The sequence below is a fragment of the Lampris incognitus genome, chromosome 1 (assembly GCF_029633865.1).
Source record: "Lampris incognitus isolate fLamInc1 chromosome 1, fLamInc1.hap2, whole genome shotgun sequence".
Lineage (NCBI taxonomy): Eukaryota > Metazoa > Chordata > Actinopteri > Lampriformes > Lampridae > Lampris > Lampris incognitus.
This window is the reverse complement of record NC_079211.1, coordinates 121,224,675-121,252,420: the sequence shown is the minus strand read 5'-3', so window position 1 is coordinate 121,252,420 and position 27,746 is coordinate 121,224,675. Positions and strand designations below refer to the sequence as shown.

At 44.8% G+C, this 27,746-nt stretch overlaps 1 protein-coding gene across 1 annotated transcript in view; it reads right to left on the bottom strand.

The window, feature by feature from the left end:
• LOC130120211 (guanine nucleotide-binding protein subunit alpha-14-like) overlaps window positions 1–25,661 on the bottom strand; it is a 35,428-nt gene extending 9,767 nt beyond the window's left edge. Inside the window, exons 1-3 of the mRNA XM_056288830.1 lie at window positions 25,653–25,661; window positions 24,055–24,175; window positions 340–524 (exon numbers count right to left, since the gene is read on the bottom strand). Coding sequence (XP_056144805.1) covers window positions 340–524; window positions 24,055–24,175 — 306 coding nt within the window. The 5' untranslated portion in view covers window positions 25,653–25,661. The remainder of the gene's footprint in view (window positions 1–339; window positions 525–24,054; window positions 24,176–25,652) is intronic.
• Between the last annotated feature and the right edge of the window lie 2,085 nt (window positions 25,662–27,746).

Genomic DNA, 27,746 nt, shown 5'->3' with positions numbered 1-27,746 from the left:
GTGTTCAACTGATTGTGGGGGGGGCGGTCTAGGCTAAAAATGCCAGAGCCGATTTTTTTGTCCGAGTCCAGCCCTGGCTCTCACTCGCAGTCCTCGGCAACCCATGTGGCTATCATAGTGAAAAATCTCATCTGAAGGCATTTGGTAATGGCAGATGTCAGTAACTGTGCAGTATAGCCACTACCTTTCTGTTTGCATTTGTTTGACTTGCTTACTTTGAATTGTTTTGCTTTATTTGAATTCACAACGCTTGACAATAGACTTCAAGATTCAAGTAGAGGTACGCATAGATTTCAAGACTGCTTCTGAGACTGAATGAGTTGTAAACAAACTGTGTACCTGGTTCTGAGAATCAGAAAAGAATATGTTGAGTGTCTCCATGGCCCGGCTCATGGACTGCATGGATGTGAAGATGTTCTGGTAGACCAGTTTGGCGTAACCTTTCTTGTCCTCCTCTGTGTAGCCGCCGCCATGGATAATTCTCATCTGTTTGATGAAGGTGCTTTTCCCACTCTCCCCGGTACCTGAATGACGTACAGACAAGAGAAGATGTACAAAATAATAAAAAAGATTAATAGACTGTTTATACAATGTACTTTTACTGTGCCCAAAGGCTGCTGAGAGATGTGAATCAAAAGGACTGTAAAACAAACAAGTGTGCTACGGTGAAGGGTTTCAGTAATTATTTGCAGGTTATGACGGCACTAATCTGATCTGTCATAATGAGCTAAAATTTAAAGCCACTCCACTGACAATGACTTAGAGACACAATGGTAACTATCCTCTGACATTGTGGACTCACTGAATGATGAAGCTTTCACACCAAAATGGGATTCATTTTGTCTGTGTGTCAAGGTCACGTTTGAAACTGTCTCCATTTTTACCGCTATCAAAAGGTGACAGCTCTACTTTTTTTTTCATTTTTGGGAAAATGATTATACTCCAAGACTAAAGCAGTGTACCACAGTCCGGATGATTTGTTACAAAAGTTGGTACCCTGGAGTCTATGCAGATACTACTCTGTGACAGACAAAGTATGAAAGAGCACTGTGTAAGAAATTATAAAATCATAAAACGGCTTGCCCTATATGTGCACATGAGTGAATTGTTCAGTTACATGCATCTAAGTTGTGTTGAGAGTCAATTAACCATAATGATTCATAAACAAATTAATTATAAGTCACGTTGCTAACTCTGGTAACTCTGCTTGCTGACATGGGTGCTGGAATATGCATGCAAATTCTGAAAGATTTGAATGTGTATTTGACTTCCAAAATTATGTATTTCAATTACTGGGTGGGGAAAACGAATGACTAACATTCTGGTCATCTCGCTGTGCTTGAAAAGCTGAGGCACTTAAACCTCTCTTGGGCATCAGGTGACTTTGGTTTGTCTAACTGCTGCTGCAGCTGAACATGTCACAGATTGAGGGTGGAGCAAGTTGTTTATTAAATCCGGTCATGTGCATTTGGGAAAACCTTTCATTGAAAATTTTTGGTAAAACAATAAATATGGGGCTATACAAATTGATTTGATTTTGATTTTGAATAGATGTTATGTATGAGATATGCTGATGACATCATATAGATATATTAATAAATGACAAAAACAGCTCTTTAGCAAAGCGCATTAGAATCACATATTAGATTCCATTGAAAGAAAACAGAACGGAAAAATTAACAAAGTTGTTGTTAAACTTTCAAATTTAACAATCAGCATTCAGGTTTCAGTTACGTGGGTAAAGATGTTCAGTTGTTAAATCAGTTGTTTTCATGCTGCAAAATACTGTTTTTGTGGCAATAAAGGTACAATCCTTGCCTTTCTTACTATTGTAAGCCACTGTGGGTCAAGACAACTGTGCAAATATAGTCTGCTCATTGCTGCCCAACAGTCAGATTTCCCCGAGGCATCCTTCCAGGGTCTGCATTTCTTTTTTATTATTATTATTTTTAATATTATTCCGCTTTTCTCCCCAATTGCACTTGGCCAATTACCCCACTCTTCTGAGCTGTCCCAGTCATTGTTCCACCCCCTCTGCCGATCCGGAGAGGGCTGCAGACTACCACATGCCTCCTCTGATACATGTGGAGTCACCAGCCGTTTCCTTTCACCTGACAGTGAGGAGTTTCACCAGGGGGATGTAGCGTGTGGGAGGATCATGCTATTCCCCTGTTTGCCCTCACCCCTGAACAGGCGCCCCGACCTACCAAAGGAGGCGCTAGTGCAGCTACCAGGACACAGACATGACCAACTGTTTCTGTAGGGATGCCCGACGAGGCCGGAGGTAACATGGGGATTCGAACCGGTGAGCCCCACATTGGTAGGCAACAGAATAGACCGCTACGCTACCCGGACGCCCCTGCATTTCTTTATATAACATCAGATTGGTGTATTCAACTCTTTGTTCCATTGATGAAGTATTGTCAAGAATGATAAACAAGAAAACTGAAGTGAAGAGTCAGCGTGGTATCTTTCTGATGACTGAGATGAGAATATACCAAACGACTGCCTCAAAATTTTAAATCAAATCTTTGGTGCTGACGCAAATCAATCCTCAATAACCTTCTCTATGTGTTGACTTGCAAAGGGCCCATGGTGGTCTTATCACTGACATGCTGCAAGGAAACTAACAAGAGAGCCACGCTTTTCCAAAACATGCCTAGGAGATTAATGTGGCTGGTACTGTGTGGGACCAAAATATCCTCCATCATCATCTATTTACAAAAACCTTCATACCTGGAATGGACGGAAGGCCAGGGTATTTCTATTTTTATGTGTATGTGAAACCATGTATGTGCCTACATGGGTTGGTGTGTCCGTGCACGCCCATCTACACGAATGCACACATTCATACACACAGAATTAGATGGGACACTGAACAGAGCGAAACAAGGTGACAAACCAAAAATAAGGAGGGTGCCAATGTTTTTCTATTTCAGTGTCTGTGAGCGTGTACTTGATTGAGGACTCTGTGGAGTGTCCGTGGTTTGCATGTTTGGACACATTTATTAGCTATTTACTCTGCTACACACAAAGCCAACTGCAAAGTACACACCAGTTTTACAGCACTATAGTTGCTGACAGAAATAACAGATAATGTGTGCCTTAACTTGTGTTTTTCATATCCTAAAGTCAAATTGTTACTTATTCAGAGTGGCAGAGGTGGGTACTGATATACACACATGCTCATTCTATCCCGAGTTCAGATGGAAAAAGCTCTTAATTTTCTGATACAACTCATGCATTGCCAACTAAAGACATTTGTTTAACAAATGAAGGTGTTTGCTTACAGTATTTTTTTGAAGAAGTTGATGTGTGCATGTGTGCATGCATGTGTATGTGTGTGTGAGTGTGTGTGCCTGTGTGTGAACAAATGCACACATACCTGCATGTATATTTCTGTATGTTTTCGGAAATCTATTTGTATTCTGTGTAAAAGTGGGTAAAACCCTAGCCATATTAATTTGAGTCTGAGCCTGTTTGTGATGCCATCACTTTTTGCCATTTCCTCAAGAGTTTTGCATGCTGTTGTGAATACTTTGGCTTGATCCCTGGCAAACAAAAAAACTTTAGACAAAGCAACCTCATTTGAATGCACCTTGTTTACAAGTCAAGTTTCTGGGAGATGAAAGGAGAGTTGGTAAGATGGACAGGTAAATATTGTGTAAGAGGTAACTCATCACCCTGTTCTTTGGTGACGATTTCACTTGGCCTTGAGGTAAGTAAGTTTAGCTTGAACTGAGCTATCTCCAACTGCTGGGGTGTGAAGAAACATAGGTCTTCCTACTTCTCTCTTAAAACGATGCCCACCCCTCTCTAAGTGGGTTTAACAATGTAACATTATGCAAAGCATAAATATGTTATATACTATTCTTTAAGACTGGTGTTATTAGGCTGGATGCTAGGACTAATTCTTTCATGATGGTGGTGTGAATTCACGTTTGCAGCAGCCTCACCCAGTACCGGTGTGGGAAGATGGCGGCACAAATTCACGTTTGCAGCAACCTCACCCAATACCATCCATGCCGTGTCTTTGTCCACATCTGCGTTTAAGTTTTGTCTTCATTTGATGGCTGGGAGAGCTGGCGCTGGATTGGCTGGGAGAGCTTGGTCTGCTGCGTCCTGTGGGCCCAGGGACCACAGCCCTGCCTGGAGTTGTGCCCGAAGAGGTGATGCCGAGGGCGGTCTGACAGGATGCAGAAGCGGGGCAGGCTAAGCTAACTACTAGCTCATGCAGACCGGCAGTTCTGATAACACCGAGGTTGGTCTGGCGGTGGCCTTGCCTGGCGTTGACTATGGTGTTTTTGGTGTCGTCGTGTGGAGTGCGAGGAGGTGTGTCAAGGTTGTCTAGCTGTGAGAGCTGGCATTGGATTGGCTGAGGGAGCCTGGTCTGCTGGGTCCGGTGGGCCTGAGGACCATGGCCCCTGCCTGGAGCTGCAACCGAGGAGGAAGCACCAAGGGCAGTCTGAACAGGACACGGAAGCAGGGCAGGCTAAGCTAACTGCTAGCCCATGCAGACTGGCAGTTCCGACAGTCATCCTGGCTGGCGTTTGCTCCCTTGGACAGTGATTTTTTTTTTTTTTTTGATATATGAGTTAGTTTGGATATGTGTGTTCTTGAAGTTCTTGTAGTTTTTGGATATGTGTTTTTGTCTTTGTGTTGCACTGCTGTGGGTTGGGGGAAACGATATTTTGTTTCATTTCATGTGCGGAAATACATGAAATGAAATGACAAATGAAGTGTTCCTGATTCCTGTTCCTTATTCATCTACTTGGCCGCTGATGTGGTGTTTAGCCATCAGAAGGACCTCTCATGGCAGCACAGTATGTTCGTGGACTGAATAATACTGTTTGTTGTTCATGAGACTTCACAATGAATTTAAATAGAACTGGAATTCGACTATAGTAATTAAGAAAATGTCTCCATAAGATTATTCATATAAAACTGTCAATGAGCGTAGTATTTTAACATGACATAGTATGTAAACACTTTAAAATCAGTTTTTATTATATCTTTTTGTGACACAATTTTTTTTTCATGGCTGCATAAACAGAATGAAACCCCATGAAGGTTTCTGTGTAAATGCAGCCTGTGGCGCAAACACAGAGGTGCCCATACACACCTCCAGAGTAAAATTATGGAGAAATTTAGACAATAACACACATAATTTCATCATTAAAGATATCATTATTAGTTCATTATGCTATTAGTTCATTGTGTGGATGCAGCTGATGAAGACAACCATGTTGTAAAAACACTGTTTATAATCATTCAAATCTTATGAACAGTACTTTAATTTGACCTACAAATGTGCACCCACATTCTTCTATATTTTTGCCTTCTGCAGGCGTTCCAAAACTTTTTCATGTTTTGACCCATCTGTGGAGACACATTGTACATTGGGATCCACCAAGTATTTTGCATGTTAAAATAAGCAATAAATTCTCTTTACCTGTCAAAAAGCAAGATAATTAACAATCCTGAATGGAGTATATTTGCCCTTCAGATAGACCTGGAGGGGTACACTTCATCTGTATTGTCATACATTAACTACTGCATGGACAAAGTCACTGTTAGCAAAAAGATCCAAGTGTACCCAAATGAGAAACCATGGATGAACAGCGAAGTCAAACGGCTGCTCAGGGCAAGAGACATAGCTTTTAAAATCAGGAGACACTTCAGCCTACAGCGTCGCCGGAGCGAACCTTAAGAGAGGTATCAGATTTGCAAAACACAACTACAAACTTCAAATAGAGGAGGGCTTCAACAGTAACTCCAACCCATGGAGGATGTGGAAAGGCACCCAGGCCATCACAGATTACAAAAGGGTAATTAACACACAGCATACACCAACCAACAACGCTGCCAACCTAGCTGTGGAACTTAACAACGTCTTTGCTTGGTTTGACAAAGACAATAACCAAACCCCAGTCAGCTTCAAACTGTTGGGAGACCCACAGACCCTTGTTCTACACACTCCAGAGGTACGGCGGACCCTCCGCAGCATCAACACATGGAAAGCAGCAGGGCCTGGTGGTGTACAAGGGCTCTAGGCTTTTACTGACCAGCTAGCAGAGGTATTCATACACATTTTCAACCTCTCTCTGTCCTTATGCACAGTTCCCACATGCCTCAAATCCAGCACCATCGTGCCCGTTCCCAAAAAACCTGTGGTAACCTGCTCCAATGACTATCAGCCAGTCACTCTCACCCCTGTCATTTCAGAATGCTTTGAACGACTGGTACTCACCCACATCAAAGACACTGTCTCAGCTGATCTAGACCATCACCAGTTTGCCTACCGGGCAAACAGATCAACTAAGGACGCCATCTGTGTGGCTCTAAATACAGCCCTCTCACACCTGGAAAGACCCAACACCTATGTCAGGATGCTCTTTGTTGATTACAGCTCGGCGTTTAACGCCATCATACCAAAAAAGCTGGTCAACAAACTCCACAAACTGGGACTAACTCCCTCCATATGCAATTGGATACTGGACTTCCTCACCAACTGCCCCCAGACCCCAGACTGTAACACTGGGCAAGCGTACATCCTCCACCCTCATCCTGAGCACCAGCATACCCCAGGGTTGTGTGCTGAACCCCCTCCTTTATGCACTGTTCACACATGACTGCCATCCACAACTCACATTATTGTTAAATTTGCAGATGATATGACAGTCATCAGGCTCAAATCAGACAACGACGAAGTTACATACAGGGAGGAGGTTCACAACCTGACAACATGGTGTGCTAACAACAACCTGATCTTAAACATCAAGGTGATTATCATGGGCTTTAGGACCTCTAAGAAGATCACGCACAGTCCTGTCCACACCAACACAGAAACTGTGGAAAGAGTCCCCAGCTCCAGGTTCCTGGGAGTCACCATCACAGAGGACCTCTCCTGGGCCGACAACACCTCAGCAGTGGTGAGAAAGGCTCAACAACACCTTTATTTTCTGCGACTAAGAACAGCCAACCTCCCCCAAAAGCTGCTTGTCAACTTTTATAGATGTTCCATCGAGAGCATCCTAACAAACTGCATGACAGCCTGGCGCAGCAGCTGCACCAAAGCTGACAAAAAAAGCCCTCCAGCATGTTGTGGAAACAGCACAGGACATTTTTGGCATTGAGCTGCCTTCACTAGAACATCTTCACAGCACTCGCTGTGTGAGGAGGGCTAAGAACATCATAAAAGATATTTGCACACTCTGGACACCATCTGTTTCACTCCCTCCCATCAGGTAGGCGCTTCAGAACAATCCGCACATGCACAAAGAGACTGAAAAACAGTTTCTTTGCAAAAGCTGTGGCACTAATGACCTCAGACATCTCCTCAGTCCGACGTAACTGATGTGCTGCCACCATTGGGCACGCGATATATTTGCATATATTTACTCACATGTCACTTCAAGCCACTTCATAGCTGTCCACCACACCTTTACTGCATTTTTGCTGATGTTATTGCACCTCATAAGTTGTATTTTATCATTAACTGTATTGTATTTTATACCTTATACTGTTTATATTGTTTAGACGCTGTACTTTTTATTGCTGATATTTTATATTTTCTTATCTCTTTTATGCACGCACTAGGGGTGGGAAGATGCTAGATCGAATTCCAAATCGTTCGATACGGTCTTCACGGTTTGAGACGCTCCCCATTTCGCGAGATCGTGTGTTATTAACGACCGGGATTTCACTCCTACCTAAAACGATCATGGGCGGTCAAAATGACCGCCGGTTTTTAAACTCCCTATTCTGTCAAGATAAATACCCAACTGAGATATGAATGCATTGCATATGTTAGTGTGTCTGATAGGAAACGACTGACACCAAAATTAACATTTTAACAACTTTAATACGGTAGCGAATTCAGGAGGCAGCCGGGACGCGAACCCGGGTCTCCCGTACCACGGGCGACTGCGCTAACCAGCCGACTAAAAGATCCGACCCATTCGCCAACGGGCTAGTGAATCTACACATTCGTGATCGTTACTGTAATGATCTGTGCCCTCTGGCTATGTTAACTTATAACATTAATAAAGCAAGGACGACTTCTCTCGTGCTGGGTGTTTATTCACCGACCGGATTCCCACTCACATTGTTACGTTCATCACGTGATTTTGTTGTGGCGCTACGGAAAGCCGTAAGGGACATTAGCGAATCAAATGTTACTAGCAAATAGTACATCTCCCTTTTTCTGAAAAGTGCTGCTCTCTCTGCAGAGATACAGACCACGTTGAGCACGTTTATAAGCGAATACAATCTTAATAAGAAAGAATATGAAAGTGGAACTCTTATATAACTGGACTGCAACAAAGTAGTGTAAAACATTTCCTTCACTGTCTAAATGTGACACCGTAATAACATTTCATCTTTTTTTTTCATTTCATTACTGGTAACTGCAAACAGCAGGTAGGTACACAAGGTAAGTGAACGCTGTAAATATTTCTTTTCAAAACATAGCAGGTATAGTACAGGTTGGTGTACAATTCTCTCTTTTTTTTACATTCATAAGTCAAGGATTTGTCTTGGTTTGATCGTGCGACCTGACCTCGTGGCGTAACCAGGCTGTGTGTCTGGTTGTCGCTGATTGTTCGTGTCTGGAGGTTCAGCATGCTCTTGCTGATGGGCTTGTGTGTTGTTGTTAGCGCTGGTAACAGTCTGCTGTGAAGTGTGTGTGTGTGTAGTGTGAGTGTTCACTCTGCTTTGTCGCAGGTGTTGACGGTTGCGTTGGTAGATCTGACCTTCTTTGGTTTGGATGTGGTAGCTCCTGTCTGTGTTCGCTGGTCTTTCCACAGTTGCAGGTCTCCAGGATCCATCCTCCTGCCGGAAGCGGATTGGTGTGCCTGCGGGCAGGTTTGGCTGTTCGATTGTAGTACGCCTGCTGGCGCTGTTGACATACCTCTCTCCTTTTGTGAACATCCTCCTGACTGGCGATCTGTGGCTGCAGGTGTTTTGCTGTTGATGGGAGAATGGACCGCAGCCTCCGACTCATCAGTAGCTGTGCCGGTGATTTCAGGTTGTCCACCGGTGTGTTGCGATACTCCAGCAAGCTCATGTAGGGGTCTTTGTTCTCAGCGTTGGCTTTGTCCAGGATGCGTTTGGCCGTCTGGACAGTCTTCTCGGAGAGGCCGTTGCTCTGTGGGTAGTGGGGGCTTGTGGTGGTGTGTGAGAAACCCCATGTCTGTGAGAAGTTGCGGAACTCACCAGAGCTGTAGCACGGACCGTTGTCGCTGATGATAGTCTCGGGGATTCCGTGTCGAGCCATTGCTGCTTTCAGCTTCATGATGATGGCAGATGAGGTGCAGCTGTAAAGTCTCTCTAGCTCGAAGAATCTGGAGTACTAGTCCACAGTGACTATGAAGTCCTGTGAGTTCCATGTGAATAGATCTGTGCCTATCACTTGCCACGGCCGCTCGGGTATGGCGTGTGACATCATTGGTTCCTTTGCATTTGCGCTGCGCCGTTCTTGGCATATGCTGCAGTCTGCTACCGCATCCTCGATCTGTTTCCCCATGCCAGGCCAGAACAGTAAGTCTCTTGCTCGGCATTTGCTTTTTTCCACGCCAAGGTGGCTGGCATGGATGCGCTGTATCATGTCCTTGCGAAGCTTTTGGGGGACAATGATTCTCTCACCTTTGAACAGGATACCGTCCATTTCTGAGATTTCTGCTCTGTGGTTCCAGTATTCCTGGATGCTGGGCGGGCACTTTTTCTTAATGTCTGGCCAGCCAGTGAGTGTGGCTCGTCTGAGTGCGGTGAGCTGTGGATCTTGCGCTGTTTCCTGCTTGATTTCTGTGAGTCTTGTGTCGCTCACAGGGATGTTGCTGAGGACTGTGTGCACTTGGGCCTCCATCCCTTCCTGTAGGTCACTGTCGTGGTGTTCTATTGACTTGCGTGATAGTGTGTCGGCCACCGGTATGTCCTTACCGGGGCGGTGGATGATTTGGATGTCGCATTTTTGGAGCGCCAGGATCATCCGTTGCAGCCGGGGTGGTGCTGCTGCCAGTGGCTTTTTTAGTATTGCCTCCAGAGGCTTGTGGTCTGACTCCACAATCACTTTTCGTCCGTACATGTACTCGTGGAACCTCTTGCAGCTGAAGACCACAGCGTAGAGCTCCTTCTCTATCTGTGCGTAGTTTTCTTCAGTGCTGTTGAGTGACTTGGACGCATAGGCAATTGGTTTGCCATCTTGGAGCATGACAGCCCCAAGGCCACTTTTGGATGCATCCACTTGGAGTCGCAGCTCTTTCTGCGGGTCGAAATATGAGAGTACTGGACCTGGGTGCTGTGTAATGAGATTCTTCATCTCTTGGAACGCCTTGTCGTGGACTGCATCCCACACAAACTCACTGTCCTGTTTCAGAAGCTGTCTGAGGGGTGAGTTTATCTGTGAGAGGTGTGGAGCGAATCTGGCGAGGTAGTTGATCATGCCGAGGACTGTCTCCAGCTCTGCTTTGTTCTGTGGGGGTTGCATGTCCTTGACCGCCTTCACCTTGTGTGGGTCTGGTTTGATGACTTCATGTGAGAGCGTGTGGCCGAAGTAGCGTACCTCGGACACGCATATGTGACACTTGTCAGGGTTGAGCCTCACCCCTCGCTCCCTTGTGCGCTTCAGCATCGCTCTGAGACGCTGGTCATGTTCCTCTTTAGTCTTGCCGAACACTAGTATGTCGTCCACTATGGCCGTCACACCGTCCAATCCTTCATATGTTTCATCCACGCGTCTCTGGAACTCGTCTTGAGCGGACACGATTCCGAATGGCAGTCTGAGGAAAAGATACCTGCCAAACACTGTGTTAAATGTCGTCAACATTGAGGATTCAGTGCTCAGTTTGATGGCCCAATAGCCTGACCGCGCGTCTAACACGCTAAAGCACTCAGCTCCAGCGAGCTTTGTGGTGGCGTCCTCCAGCGTGGGGAGGGGGTAGTGAGGTCGTTGTATCACTTTGTTAAGAGCTCTGGGGTCTAAACACACTCTAAGTTTGCCTGTCTTTGGCTTCTCAACAATGACGAGTGCGTTCACCCATTCTGTGGGTTCTGTTACCTTACAGATTATGCCGCCTTTCTCCATGCTGTCAAGCTCGTCCCTCAGTTTGCTGCGTAGGGCGATGGGGATTCTGCGTGGCGGGCAGACGACCGGCGTTGCATCTGGTGTCACACGGAAGGTGCACTTGCCTGGGAACTCTCCTATTCCCTGGAAAACATCTGCATACTCATCCATTATGCTCTGTGATGTGACATTGTTTTCCTCGCTCACAGCCATCTCTATTTTTACCAAGTTTAGGTCACGGCATGTTTTCATTGCCATGACAGGTGGGGCGTTTGTGTCAATGACGTTAAAGTCCAGCATCATTGCATTGTCTCTGTCCTTACATTTGAGTTTGCATGTGCCTTTCACGCTCAGCGCGCCTCCTCCATATTCAGTGAGTCTGTGTATTGCTGGTTTCAGTGTCACATTTTTGAACAGCGCCTGGAACAGGTTGGTGGGAATAGTATTGGCCTGTGCCCCAGTGTCTAGTTTAAACTTTACCTTTACTTTACCTTTACCAAATATTACAGTTACAATACTATTTTTCAAACAATTTAAAATCACCGCTGTCCAACGCCTGTAAATACTGCAACGCGTCGGTGGTAGTCATGGTGCGTCTGAAACGGCAGCTGTAACCAGACATGTTGGCAATAATACCTGAAAAAACAAAACAGAAAGCACATACTGCTAATCTAACAAACGTAACAAGGCCTATAAAATGTAAAATGTAAAAAAAAGAACTGAACGTTGTAATATTTGCTAGTAATATTTGATTTGCTAATGTCCCTTACGGCTTTTCGTAGCGCCACAACAAAGTCACGTGATGTACGTAACAACGTCAGTCGGAATCCGGTCGGTGAATAAACACCCAGCACGAGAGAAGTCGTCATTGCTTTATTAATGTTATAAGTTAACATAGCCAGAGGGCACAGATCATTACATGGTGTCAGAGTAGCGGAGTTTAAATACCCAATATGGATTCGTACGGCGTTCCAGCTCCACGGATGGACTGGGAATCGGCGAACTTACCTGAAGCATGGAGACGATTTCGACAAACAACGGAGCTAATGTTCAAGGGCCCCCTGCGCGGGAAGAACGAAGAGGAGAAATGCAGCTACCTCCTGCTCTGGATAGGGGAAAAAGGGCGCGATGTGCACAACACTTGGACACTCAGCGGAGAACAAGCCAAGAAGCTAGAAACGTACTACGATAAGTACACTGAGTACATCACCCCCAAAGCAAACCCGATTTATGCCAGATATAAATTTTATGAAAAGATGCAGGGAGAGAGTGAATCCTTCGAACGATTTGTAACTGAGCTAAAGCTCCTAGTCAAAGACTGGCTACCCAAATGCCGACGAGATGGTCAGGGACCGCATCGTGTTTGCCACCAACTCACCCAGAGTGAGAGAAAAGCTACTTAGCCAGGGAGCTGAGCTAACGCTAAAAAAGCCATAGATGTAGCCCGCTCACACGAGCTAACAAAGCAACAGCTAAAGTCTATGGGCCAGGGCAGCACACATGAAACGGTGCACGCAATAGGCAGAAAGACTTACAAACCGAACGCACCCAAAGCAGCTAACGCTAACTTCAGACAAAGGGAGGGTAACGTTAGCACCGCCGCCAGGGCGTGTGGCTATTGTGGAGGGCTACACGGCGCTAAAGCCACTTGCCCAGCTAAGGGTAAACAATGCATTAAATGCAAGAAGCTCAATCATTTTGCTAAAGTATGCAAGTCTAGCTCCCAGGGACAGACAAAGTACTACCGCGGCACAGTACATGCCGTCGGAGAGAACCCAGAAGAGTACACCACTGACAGAGAGCAGGAAGAACTTTACTTCGACAACATTACAGTGGAGAGCACCGCTGTGGGAGAACAGACAGAGCTGTACATAGACTGCATCTCAATAGAGAACAACGGAAAAAGCAACGAGCAGGCTTACGTAGAGGTTCGAATTGGCACACCTCCACAGAAGGTAAAGTTTAAACTAGACACTGGGGCACAGGACAATACTATTCCCACCAACCTGTTCCAGGCGCTGTTCAAAAATGTGACACTGAAACCAGCAATACACAGACTCACTGAATATGGAGGAGGCGCGCTGAGCGTGAAAGGCACATGCAAACTCAAATGTAAGGACAGAGACAATGCAATGATGCTGGACTTTTACGTCATTGACACAAACGCCCCACCAGTCATGGCAATGAAAACATGCCGTGACCTAAACTTGGTAAAAATAGTGATGGCTGTGAGCGAGGAAAACAATGTCACATCACAGAACATAATGGATGAGTATGCAGATGTTTTCCAGGGAATAGGAGAGTTCCCAGGCAAGTGCACCTTCCGCGTCACACCAGATGCAACGCCGGTCGTCTGCCCGCCACACAGAATCCCCATCGCCCTACGCAGCAAACTGAGGGACGAGCTTGATAGCATGGAGAAAGGCGGCATAATCTGTAAGGTAACAGAACCCACAGAATGGGTGAACGCACTCGTTATTGTTGAGAAGCCAAAGACAGGCAAACTTAGAGTGTGTTTAGACCCCAGAGCTCTTCACAAAGTGATACAACGACCTCACTACCCCCTCCCCACGCTGGAGGACGCCACCACAAAGCTCGCTGGAGCTGAGTACTTTAGCGTGTTAGACGCGCGGTCAGGCTATTGGGCCATCAAACTGAGCACTGAATCCTCAATGTTGACGACATTTAACACTGACACATCGTGTCCGCTCAAGACGAGTTCCAGAGACGCGTGGATGAAACATATGAAGGATTGGACGGTGTGACGGCCATAGTGGACAACATACTAGTGTTCGGCAAGACTAAAGAGGAACATGACCAGCGTCTCAGAGCGATGCTGAAGCGCACAAGGGAGCGAGGGGTGAGGCTCAACCCCGACAAGTGTCACATATGCGTGTCCGAGGTACGCTACTTCGGCCACACGCTCTCACACGAAGTCATCAAACCAGACCCACACAAGGTGAAGGCGGTCAAGGACATGCAACCCCCACAGAACAAAGCAGAGCTGGAGACAGTCCTCGGCATGATCAACTACCTCGCCAGATTCGCTCCACACCTCTCACAGATAAACTCACCCCTCAGACAGCTTCTGAAACAGGACAGTGAGTTTGTGTGGGATGCAGTCCACGACAAGGCGTTCCAAGAGATGAAGACTCTCATTACACAGCGCCCAGGTCCAGTACTCTCATATTTCGACCCGCAGAAAGAGCTGCGACTCCAAGTGGATGCATCCAAAAGTGGCCTTGGGGCTGTCATGCTCCAAGATGGCAAACCAATTGCCTATGCGTCCAAGTCACTCAACAGCACTGAAGAAAACTACGCACAGATAGAGAAGGAGCTCTACGCTGTGGTCTTCGGCTGCAAGAGGTTCCACGAGTACATGTACGGACGAAAAGTGATTGTGGAGTCAGACCACAAGCCTCTGGAGGCAATACTAAAAAAGCCACTGGCAGCAGCACCACCCCGGCTGCAACGGATGATCCTGGCGCTCCAAAAATACGACATCCAAATCATCCACCGCCCCAGTAGGGACATACCGGTGGCCGACACACTGTCACGCAAGTCAATAGAACACCACGACAGTGACCTACAGGAAGGGATGGAGGCCCAAGTGCACACAGTCCTCAGCAACATCCCTGTGAGCGACACAAGACTCACAGAAATCAAGCAGGAAACAGCGCAAGATCCACAGCTCACCGCACTCAGACGAGCCACACTCACTGGCTGGCCAGACACAAAGAAAAAGTGCCCGCCCAGCATCCAGGAATACTGGAACCACAGAGCAGAAATCTCAGAAATGGACGGTATCCTGTTCAAAGGTGAGAGAATCATTGTCCCCCAAAAGCTTCGCAAGGACATGATACAGCGCATCCATGCCAGCCACCTTGGCGTGGAAAAAAGCAAATGCCGAGCAAGAGACTTACTGTTCTGGCCTGGCATGGGGAAACAGATCGAGGATGCAGTAGCAGACTGCAGCATATGCCAAGAACGGCGCAGCGCAAATGCAAAGGAACCAATGATGTCACACGCCATACCCGAGCGGCCGTGGCAAGTGATAGGCACAGACCTATTCACATGGAACTCACAGGACTTCATAGTCACTGTGGACTAGTACTCCAGATTCTTCGAGCTAGAGAGACTTTACAGCTGCACCTCATCTGCCGTCATCATGAAGCTGAAAGCAGCAATGGCTCGACACGGAATCCCCGAGACTATCATCAGTGACAACGGTCCGTGCTACAGCTCTGGTGAGTTCCGCAACTTCTCACAGACATGGGGTTTCTCACACACCACCACAAGCCCCCACTACCCACAGAGCAACGGCCTCTCCGAGAAGACTGTCCAGACGGCCAAACGCATCCTGGACAAAGCCAACGCTGAGAACAAAGACCCCTACATGAGCTTGCTGGAGTATCGCAACACACCGGTGGACAACCTGAAATCACCGGCACAGCTACTGATGAGTCGGAGGCTGTGGTCCATTCTCCCATCAACAGCAAAACACCTGCAGCCACAGATCGCCAGTCAGGAGGATGTTCACAAAAGGAGAGAGGTATGTCAACAGCGCCAGCAGGCATACTACAACCGAACAGCCAAACCTCTGCCCCACCTGCCCGCAGGCACACCAATCCGCTTCCGGCAGGAGGATGGATCCTGGAGACCTGCAACTGTGGAAAGACCAGCGAACACAGACAGGAGCTACCACACTCAAACCAAAGAAGGTCAGATCTACCAACGCAACCGTCAACACCTGCGACAAAGCAGAGTGAACACTCACACTACACACACTTCACAGCAGACTGTTACCAGCGCTAACAACAACACACAAGCCCATCAGCAAGAGCATGCTGAACCTCCAGACACGAACAATCAGCGACAACCAGACACACAGCCTGGTTACACCACGAGGTCAGGTCGCACGATCAAACCAAGACAAATCCTTGACTTATGAATGTAAGAAAAAGAGAGAATTGTACACCAACCTGTACTATACCTGCTATGTTTTGAAAAGAAATATTTACAGCGTTCACTTACCTTGTGTACCTACCTGCTGTTTGCAGTTACCAGTAATGAAATGAAAAAAAAAGATGAAATGTTATTACGGTGTCACATTTAGACAGTGAAGGAAATGTTTTACACTACTTTGTTGCAGTCCAGTTATATAAGAGTTCCACTTTCATATTCTTTCTTATTAAATTTGTATTCGCTTATAAACGTGCTCAACGTGGTCTGTATCTCTGCAGAGAGAGCAGCACTTTTCAGTAAAAGGGAGATGTACTATTTGCTAGTAATATTTGATTCGCTAATGTCCCTTACGGCTTTCCGTAGCGCCACAACAAAGTCACGTGATGTACGTAACAACGTCAGTCGGAATCCGGTCGGTGAATAAACACCCAGCACGAGAGAAGTCGTCCTTGCTTTATTAATGTTATAAGTTAACATAGCCAGAGGGCACAGATCATTACAAACGTTACGAAGGAAATAACGCGAACAACATACGTCATAAATAGTGACGAGACGCGCACGATGACGCGCAAATTATGCGCGGTCATTTTCACAGCTCATGGAAACAAGTAGATCTCATAACTTTTTGTGCAATTTATCTAAAACTCGTTTTAATGCAAATATATGCAATTTTAGGAGCATTCAGGGAGCGGCAGGTCTGTATTTTATTTTTATGTTTTTCGCGAAGTTATCAACCTTTGAAAATCCAAAACGATCAAAATGGCCGCCTTGGTCGCCTAGTAGTTTTTAAAGTTTAACGTTTTAAAGTAAAGCAATTGTTACACAACAAGAAAAGATGGCACACAATTTTGTTAGAACTTTTGCACTTGCATTACGTTTGAATACGTGCCTTGATAATGCCAACATGTTGGCCCTAATTCTTGAAACAAATTAAAAATAGAGAACTGCAGTGGTGTTTTGTCTCTCGCTTTCCAAGGCATCCACTGTATCGTATTGGATCGAAATCGTGAGCCCTGAATCATGAGAAGTATCAGACTGTGAGATTTGTGAATCGTCCCACCCCTATGCGCCATTTTGAGGTTGACACAAATGCAATTTTGTTGCGCTTTATCTTGAATAAAGTTCTTGAATCCTGATCAGTGTATATCAGTGTAGAATCCCCTTATTCATTCTTTAGTCATGGCCTGCTAATAATCTAATGTCATGGCAACATTAACCATTATGTTAGTGATCATTTGGAATACAATTAAATCACTGCATTGTTTTCATTGACACTGAAAATATGAACCAAGTTTCATTTCCTTTCTTTTCACTTAAATAAATAACAGACATCACAAAAAAAGGAGAAATGCCCCCCCCCCCTGTCTCCAAACAAAATGTGTGGGTACCGACTTATAGTTAATAAACTACTGATCTAGAGTCTGATTCTGGGCACGCATGCATGTTTCTATAAACCCGTGTGCGTGCGTGTGTGTGTGTGTGGTGGTACTGCTGAGTTGTTGTTACATCACCGCATTTTAACATATGTACCGTTGCTGTGGGCATGAATGCTGACCACTCATGCAGACACACTAGGGCCGGGAATTGGCAGGTACCACCCAGTTCAACATTTCATTGATATTTTAGTGCTGATTCGATACCTATTGTCCTTTTTTATAGATCACAATGTTATCAATATTGATCAATATTGGGATTTGATATAACAATTGTTGGGTTTTGTTTTTTTTTGTTTTTTTTGTTTTCCCCTTTTCTCCCCAATTGTACTTGGCCAATAACCCCACTCTTCCGAGCCGTCCCGGTCATCGCTCTGCCCCCTCTGCCGATCTGGGGAGAGCTGCAGACTACCAAATGCCTCCTCCGATTCATGTGGAGTCGCCAGCCTCTTCTTCTCACCTGACAGTGAGGAGTTTCGCCAGGGGGATGTAGCGCGTGGGAGGATCATGCTATTCTCCCCAGTTCCCCCTCCCCCCGAACAGGTGCCCTGGCTGACCAGAGGAAGCACTAGTGCAGGACACATACACACATCCGGCGTCCCACCCGCAGACACAGCCACTTGTGTCTGTAGGGACACCCGACCAAGCCGGAGGTAACACGGGGATTCAAACTGGCGATCCTCGTGTTGGTAAGCAATATTACAATTTCACCAAATCCTGGCACCACATCAACACCGGTCCTAAAAGACATCCACTGGCTACCCATCTCCCACCGGATCAATTACAAAATCCTGGTTCTTACATATTAAGCCCTTCACAAACTGGCTCCTCCATATCTCAACCACCTCCTCTCCCCCTACCAACCCTCTCGGTCCCTCAGATCCACCTCAGCCTCCCTCTCTCCACCCCCAGGTCCAACCTCCGCGGCTTGGTGACTGAGCCTTCTCCGGGGCAGCTCCCAGGCTCTGGAACTCACTCCCCCAAATCATTAGAGACTCAGAATCCCTCCCACTCTTCCAATCCCGTCTTGAGACACACCTCTTCCCCAATGCCTTCTCGTGCCCTCGCCCCCCGTCCTCTCATCCACCCCTAGTCTGAGGTGGACCGAGCACTCGACCTGCTGCTCCATCCTCTTGGAACTCCCTCCCCAAGCAAATCAGACACTGCTGCAATCTGCCCACCTCCAAGTCATTAGTCAGAACTCACCTCCTCAGACTTCATCTGTGATTTATGTGATTTAAGATGTTTGTTTTTCTTGCCCATTTGTGTCTGTTCAAGTGGGAGAGTACTGCTGGCGTCGTGTGGCTGCACCCCTTCCCATCATCCCCTGTATGTCTGTTATGTTTATCTGTTGTCGTGTTTCACCCTGTTTATTGTAAAGTGACTTTGAGGGTTACAAAAGCGCTATATAAGTCTAATTTATTATCATTATTATTATTATTGTTATTAATTGTTTTGAGGCATCCCCTCTTATCTACGGTAAAATATAAAAACTGCAATAATCCACAGACAACATTCAATGAAATGCATTTGTTTTAAGGCCCATGTTACAACATGCTTAAAACATGCTTCCCCAAATAAACATTCAAACAATTCAAATTCATACATTTAGAGATGTAGCAATCATTACATCAAACCTCATAAAGCCCCTTTGAGGCAAAGTTGTAATTTGTGATATTGGGCTATACAAATAAATTGACTTGACTTGACTCTGTAAAGCATCTGGTTAATTATTAAACCTGTCACGGATTACAGTTGCAATTTTGCAGTGAATCAAGTGCCCCACCCCAACACTAATACACACACACACACACACACACACACACACACACACACACACACACACACACAGACCATATGTACATGCTAAAGCATCCACACATGTAGAAATGTAAAAACACACACACACACAAACAAACAAACCCAGGGGTGGGCAATCTTATCCAGAAGGGCCAGTGTGAGTGCAGGTTTTTGTTCCAACCAAGCAATTACACACCTGCTCCCACTAATCAACCAGTAGAGTCTTTGCTGAGGAACTTGATTAGGAGACACAGGTGTGTAATGCTTAGTTGGAACAAAAACCTACACCCACACTGGCCCTTTCTGGATAAGATTGTCCACCCCTGAAACCTGTATGGAAGTAATTGGCTAAGTGATTACACCACCTTCAGTCACACCTCCACAAACTAACGTAGCACTGATAGCTCACATTTCCATACTATTCTGTACGTTTTTAGTGAAAATCATTGCCAATACATGATGCATTCCAATGACAAACTGCAGTGCTGTAATGTTATTCTTTGACAATGAAAGGTTGCTCTTTGCAACAAAGAAATACATGTTTTTGAACCTTCTTGTGTGCAGGAACTTTATTGTTAGTTGCTCTGTCTTTCTGCTAGTATGTTATCTAGGAATTGGCACATACTATATTCGACATTTTGACATACATTGTTGCGATTTTTTGAATATCACATTATCAAATTGATGTTGTGATTTTTAAAGAGCCATCCCTTTTTATATACACTTAAAGGCAAAAACTGCAATAATCCTAAGAAAATGAGCAACAAAATGTATTTATTTTAACTCCCATGTTTTACACATTTATATAACATCAATATGCTTAATATCATTTTACAATGAATTGACCCCCCCCCCCACACACACCTATTTAGGTTGTTGTTTAGTTTGCATGCATTATATAACTTGTGGCTTTATCTTGTATAATGTATTTGGTTTGTATGTCAACATATATGGTTGATTTTTATTTGTTTATTTATTTTTGGGGCATAACCTATTATTTTTATTTATTGGGAGTTTTTTTTCTTCTTTTGTATCTGCATTGTCCAAGGATTATTGTTTTAAATTATATCCTGTAACTGAGTACTGTCTTATAGAGCACAGCTGATATCAATGCATGGTTCCTGAAAGGGAAAGTAGAGCAATCCCAGGTCAAGTCTAAGGCCGTGAAGCAGTAAGCAGAGACAGAGACTTTTCCTCCTCCCACTTTCTGCCCCCAGGGATTCTGGGGTTTCAGAGTGACCAACCTAATGAAACCCACTAGGACCTGTTGACCTCACTGCCAAGGTTGAGAAGGTTAGTTGTAATGTCCTCTTGGTCAGCTGGATTCCTTACTTATCATTGCAGTTGTACTTTCAATCTTTAAATGATTACATATCACTTAGCCACACCAGTGAGCCATTATTTGCACCCAATTGGGCTATGGACTCTGACAACCAGCTTTACTTCCAGTTGAAGCCAAAACTGGGGGGTGAAGTGTTGCACTTGTAAATCATACTCCATTACACTCCAACATTTCAGTTCAAGACATCTGTGATGATGACTGGGCATCGCTTCAAGTCATGTCAGCTACTTTGTGTTTACAATGTCAAAATCACATTCCTCTGTAATCGCCTAATTTCAAAGACCAAATGTTTAATTCATTATACACTTCCTGATTATGGTCATTTGCTTTTGTAACATAAATTTTGAGGCTTATGGCTATTTGATGTTGGCTTATACCAACCTCAACAGTGCAATTTTAAACCAGCTGACTGTTTGTTTGTTTGTTTGTTTGTTTGTTTGTTTGTTTGCTTAGCTGTAGTTGTTCTTTTTAGAATAGTAAAAGGGCTCAGAAGCTACTATAACCATGTCATGTCTGTGTGTGGAAGAAGCCCTTTCGAGGAGAGCCACTGCTGACAGTCTTCTGGTGCAGGATTTGCATGAGCTTTGCATGAAATGTGGCTTTTCAAACACACCGCTGACCAGGGAGCTGACAGTGTGTTGTGTCCTCACAGTGGGGGTGTTTCCATGCTACTGGACTGTTTCCAAAGTCACCAATAACTGTTAATACCTGCTCATAGATAATATATCTTTTTAAAAAAATGTTGTCTACGACTTTAAACTAAAATGGAAAATTGCATTATTTTCTTGACTTGAAAATGAATGTGTATGCATGTTAATCAAGTTAAGATCTAGTTAAAATATTTGACCATGCATCTTCACACCCTGCACTCTCTAACTTATCCTATTCTATGTGTGCCATATTGATTAATAACTGACAAGAGAGAGGAGTCTATTGGTCCAACTTGACATTGCTGAAAAGCCACCTTTTTTGGGGGGGGGGCAGAAATCAAAGAATGTCACTTTATTTCATCTTATCCGAAGGAATTTAATCAAGTGCAACTGGACTTCGTTATATACAGTGCATCCGGAAAGTATTCACACCCCTTCACTTTCCCCACATTTTGTTATGTTACAGCCTTATTCCAAAATGGATTAAATTCCTTTTTTTTTCACCAATCTACACACAATACCCCATAATGACAAAGCGGAAAAGGTTTTGTAGAAATTTTTGCAAATTTATTAAAAATAATAAAACTGAAATATTGCATGTACAGAAGTATTCATACCCTTTACTCAGTACTTGGTTGAGGCACCGTTGGCAGTGATTACAACCTCAAGTCTTCTAGGGTATGAAGCTACAAGCTTGGCACACCTATATTTGGGGTATTTAACCCATTCTTCTCTGCAGATCCTCTCGACCTCTGTAAGGTTAGATGGGGAGCGTCGCTGCACAGCTATTTTCAGGTCTTTCCAGAGATGTTCAATGGGGTTCAAGTCTGGGCTCTGGCTGGGCCACTCAAGGACATTCACAGACTTGTCCCGAAGCCACTCCTTCGTTGTCTTGGCTGTGTGCGTAGGGTCATGGTCGTGTTGAAAGGTAAACCTTCGCCCCAGTCTGAGGTCCTGAGTGCTCTGGAGCAGGTTTTCATCAAGGATCTCTCTGTACTTTGCTCCATTCATCTTTCCCTCAATCCTGACTAGTCTCCCAGTTCCTGCTGCTGAAAAACATCCCTACAGCATGATGCTGCCACCACCATGCTTCACTGTAGGGATGGTATTAGCAAGGTGATGAGAGGTGCCTGGTTTCCTCCAGATGTGACATTTGACGTTCAGGCCAAAGAGTTCAATCTTGGTTTCATCAGACCAGAGAATCTTGTTTCTCATGGTCTGAGAGTCCTTTAGGTGCTTTCTGGCAAACTCCAAGCAGGCTGTCATGTGCCTTTTACTGAGCAGAGGCTTCCATCTGGCCACTCTACCATAAAGGCCTGATTGGTGGAGTGCTGCAGAGATGGTTGTCCTTCTGGAAGGTTCTCCCATCCCCACAGAGGAACGCTGGAGCTCTGTCAGAGTGACCATCGGGTTCTTGGTCACCTCCCTGACCAAGGCCCTTCTCCCCCGATTGCTCAGTTTGGCTGGGCGGCCAGCTCTAGGAAGAGTCCTGGTGAATCCAAACTTCTTCCATTTATGAATGATGGAGACCACTGTGCTCTTCGGGACCTTCAAAGCTGTAGACATTTTTTTTGTACCCTTCGCCAGATCTGTGCCTCGATACAATCCTGTCTCGGAGGTCCACAGCCAATTCCTTTGACTTCATGGCTTGGTTTCTGCTCTGACATGCACTGTCAACAGTGGGACCTTATATAGACAGGTGTGTGCCTTTCCAAATCATGTCCACTCAATTGAATTAACTACAGGTGGACTCCAACCAAGATGTATAAACATCTCAAGGATGATCATTGGAAACAGGATGAACCTGAGCTCAATTTTGAGTGTCATAGCAAAGGGTGTGAATACTTATGTACATGCAATATTTCAGTTTTTTATTTTTAATAAATTTGCAAACATTTCTACACAACCTTTTTCACTTTGTCATTATGGGGTATTGTGTGTAGATTGATGAGAAAAAAGGAATTTAATCCATTTTGGAATAAGGCTGTAACATAGCAAAATGTGGGGAAAGTGAAGGGGTGTGAATACTTTCTGGATGCACTGTATATCCAGTTATATATGTCCAGTTGCACTTGATTCAATTCCTTTGGATAACTATGACCTGGATGAATGAGAACATTCACAGACATTTATTTCATCTTATTTGCACAAAATTCTCTAGTTTTTTTTTTTAGTGCTTAAAATCCATGGCACACCCATAGCTGGATGTATAAATTTATACACATGGGTGTATAAATGCGGGGGGGAGGGGTATAGTGTGCATTGCAATGCATCCGGAGATGGTGCTGGAAAATAGACAAAAAGGAAACGTCTTGTTTTTATGAGATATGAAAAATGTCACGTTTTAAACCAGCGCGCTAAGGCATGGATGGCATCATAGGAAGCGATTCTAAATTGGTAACGAAAAAAAAGGAAAGGAAAAAAATCCCCAAGTTCTTGTAAAATTGGTAATTGGCAAAAAGGTTCTTGTAAAAACCTCCATATCTTTCCAAACGTCAAAGTTACCAAAACGAGAGAGAGAGAGAGAGAGAGAGAGAGAGAGAGAGTTGTAGCTATTGCAAGAGTTGTAGCTATTGCAAGCATGGTGGCGCGGAACTTTCATGCCCAGCTGATTGAGAGCATATCTAATTATAAGCTCTCGTGTGTTTCCTGACACCTTCCGCAGGAATACTGCTCAACGAGGTGTGAAGTAACCCCACTGCGTTAATGAATAAGATGCAAATGTATTTTAGGTTACCAGGTCAGGCTCCCTCGCCCCCTGCCCGCCTGTGTGGTTGAGGTGTGTCCGGCGGTCGGGCTCACCTAACAGCAGCAGCTTCAGCTCCTTACGCGAGTCCTTCTTGTCTTTGCGAAGCTGTTTCTCAATCTCCTCGTTGATCCTCTGGTTCTCTTTCTCTTCGGCTGATACACAGCATCCAGCCATCTTTTGTTGAAAAAAAAACTTTCTAATGAATCTCCGTATCCAGCGCTCCCTCCTGTCTCTCAGCAAGAAAATGGAGGGGGTGTGGTGGACACCGTTCTTCGTCCCTTCGTCTCAACCGGAGTGACGGTTGCGCATCTTTGAAAGTGATTGTTGAGTGGTTGATGTTGTTTAAATCGTACTTATCGACGCCACCCTTGGCTTAAATAGTAGAGAAAACCCCCAGCATGAACTTTTCTTTTCTTTTCCTTTTTTTTTTTGCCCGGGAAATGAACCTGTGAAGGCATCGGTCAGTTGCCGGTTTGACGCGTTAAAGACGCTTCATAAAATCTATGCCGCTGCCTCTGCGGGGCGGAGCGCAGCTCAACCAGCAGAGAGACCGACAAACGGAAAAGAGGAGTTCACATGTCGCTCACTGTAGACGCCTCAAAAGTCATATATATATATATATATATATATATATATATATATATATATATATATATATATATATATATATATACTACCGTTCAAAAGTTTGGGATCACCCAAACAATTTTGTGTTTTCCATGAAAAGTCACACTTATTCACCACCATATGTTGTGAAATGAATAGAAAATAGAGTCAAGACATTGACAAGGTTAGAAATAATGATTTGTATTTGAAATAAGATTTTTTTTACATCAAACTTTGCTTTCGTCAAAGAATCCTCCATTTGCAGCAATTACAGCATTGCAGACCTTTGGCATTCTAGCTGTTAATTTGTTGAGGTAATCTGGAGAAATTGCACCCCACGCTTCCAGAAGCAGCTCCCACAAGTTGGATTGGTTGGATGGGCACTTCTTGCGTACCATACGGTCAAGCTGCTCCCACAACAGCTCAATGGGGTTCAGATCTGGTGACTGCGCTGGCCACTCCATTACCGATAGAATACCAGCTGCCTGCTTCTGCTCTAAATAGTTCTTGCACAATTTGGAGGTGTGTTTAGGGTCATTGTCCTGTTGTAGGATGAAATTAGCTCCAATCAAGCGCTGTCCACTGGGTATGGCATGGCGTTGCAAAATGGAGTGATAGCCTTCCTTATTCAGAATCCCTTTTACCCTGTACAAATCTCCCACCTTACCAGCACCAAAGCAACCCCAGACCATCACATTACCTCCACCATGCTTAACAGATGGCGTCAGGCATTCTTCCAGCATCTTTTCATTTGTTCTGCGTCTCACAAACGTTCTTCTTTGTGATCCAAACACCTCAAACTTGGATTCATCCGTCCACAACACTTTTTTCCAGTCTTCCTCTGTCCAATGTCTGTGTTGTTTTGCCCATCTTAATCTTTTTCTTTTATTGGTCAGTCTCAGATATGGCTTTTTCTTTGCCACTCTGCCCTGAAGCCCAGAATCCCGCAGCCGCCTCTTCACTGTAGATGTTGACACTGGTGTTTTGCGGGTACTATTTAATGAAGATGCCAGTTGGGGACCTGTGAGGCGTCTGTTTCTCAAACTAGAGACTCTAATGTACTTATCTTCTTGCACAGTTGTGCAACGCGGCCTCCCACTTCTTTTTCTACTCTGGTTAGAGCCTGTTTGTGCTGTCCTCTGAAGGGAGTAGTACACACCGGTGTAGGAAATCTTCAATTTCTTAGCAATTTCTCGCATGGAATAGCCTTCATTTCTAAGAACAAGAATAGACTGTCGAGTTTCAGATGAAAGTTCTCTTTTTCTGGCCATTTTGAGCGTTTAATTGACCCCACAAATGTGATGCTCCAGAAACTCAATCTGCTCAAAGGAAGGTCAGTTTTGTAGCTTCTGTAACAAGCTAAACTGTTTTCAGATGTGTGAACATGATTGCACAAGGGTTTTCTAATCATCAATTAGCCTTCTGAGCCAATGAGCAAACACATTGTACCATTAGAACACTGGAGTGATAGTTGCTTGAAATGGGCCTCTATACACCTATGTAGATATTGCACCAAAAACCAGACATTTGCAGCTAGAATAGTCATTTACCGGATTAGCAATGTATAGAGTGTATTTCTTTAAAGTTAAGACTAGTTTAAAGTTATCTTCATTGAAAAGTACAGTGCTTTTCCTTCAAAAATATGGACATTTCAATGTGATCCCAAACTTTTGAACAGTAGTGTATATATATATATATATATATATATATATATATATATATATATATATATATATATATATATATATATATGGGGGGGGTGTACGACCGGGCTTTCGTCAGTCTAATCAAACGGGTGTTTCTTTGTCTTTTTTTCTTACCCCAAAAGCGGCAGGGGTCCAGGTGGGAGAACAAGAGAAAAATTGGAACATTTATTTCCTGCTTTATTCATCAAATATACGTTTTTTTATTCGAGTGAAAAGAAAGAAAACAAACATTTAATTTCATAATTTTCGAAGTCCACGAAAACAATGGAATGTGTTCCAAACTGTATTCCAAAATGTCACTAAAATATTTTTCAGTGTTGACGTGCCTCGACTGTCTGATGAAAAGGGGAACAGACAGACCCCTCTGCATTGATAAGCACTGAACAGTATCGATTAGGATTGGTAATTATCTCGCTTTTTTCTTTTCTTTTTTTTACAGATAGAGAATTTAGCGCCTATTTTATACCGCACAGAATTCTGGCCCCAAGCCAGAATTATATGCGGCATAAATGGAAACGGATGATCCGCTGTGGCGACCCCTAACGGGAGCAGCCGAAAGTAGTCTCATCATCTCATCTCATCTTCAAACGCTTTTCCGGGGTCGGGTCGCGGTGGCAGCAAGCTAAGTAGGGCACTCCAGACGTCCCTCTCCCCAGCAACGCCCTCCAGCTCCTCCTGGGGGATCCCAAGCCGTTCCCAGGCCAGACTGGACATGTAGCCCCTCCAGCGAGTTCTGGGTCTACCCCGGGGTCTCCTCCCAGTTGGCCGTGCCCGGTAAACCTCCAAAGAAAGGCGGCCAGGAGGCATCCTAATCAGATGCCCGAACCATCTCAACCGGCTCCTTTCAAGGGGAAAGAGCAGCGGCTCTACTCCAAGCTCCCTCCGGATGTCTGAGCTCTTCACACTATCTCTAAGGCTGAGCCCAGACACCCTACGGAAGACACTCATTTCAGCCGCTTGTATCCGCGATCTCACACTTTCGGTCACTACCCAAAGCTCATGACCATAAGTGAGGATTGGAACGAAGATTGAGTGGTAAATTGAGAGCTTTGCCTCCCGACTCAGCTACTTCTTCGCCACAACGGTCCGGTACAACATCCGCATTACTGCTGATGCTGCACCAATCTGCCTGTCAATCTCCCGCTCCATCCTACCCTCACTTGTGAACAAGACCCCGAGATACTTGAACTCCGTCACTTGAGGCAACAACTCATCCCCAACCCGGAGGGAGCAATCCCCCATTTTCCAGTAGAGAACCATGGCCTCACACTTGGAGGTGCTGACTCTCATCCCAGCCATTTCACACTCAGCTGCAAACCGCCCCAGTGTGTGCATTCTGATGAAGCCAACAAAACCACATCATCTGCGAAGAGCAGAGATGCAATTCTGAGGTTCCCAAAACGGACACACTCCTCACCTTGGCTGCGCCTTGA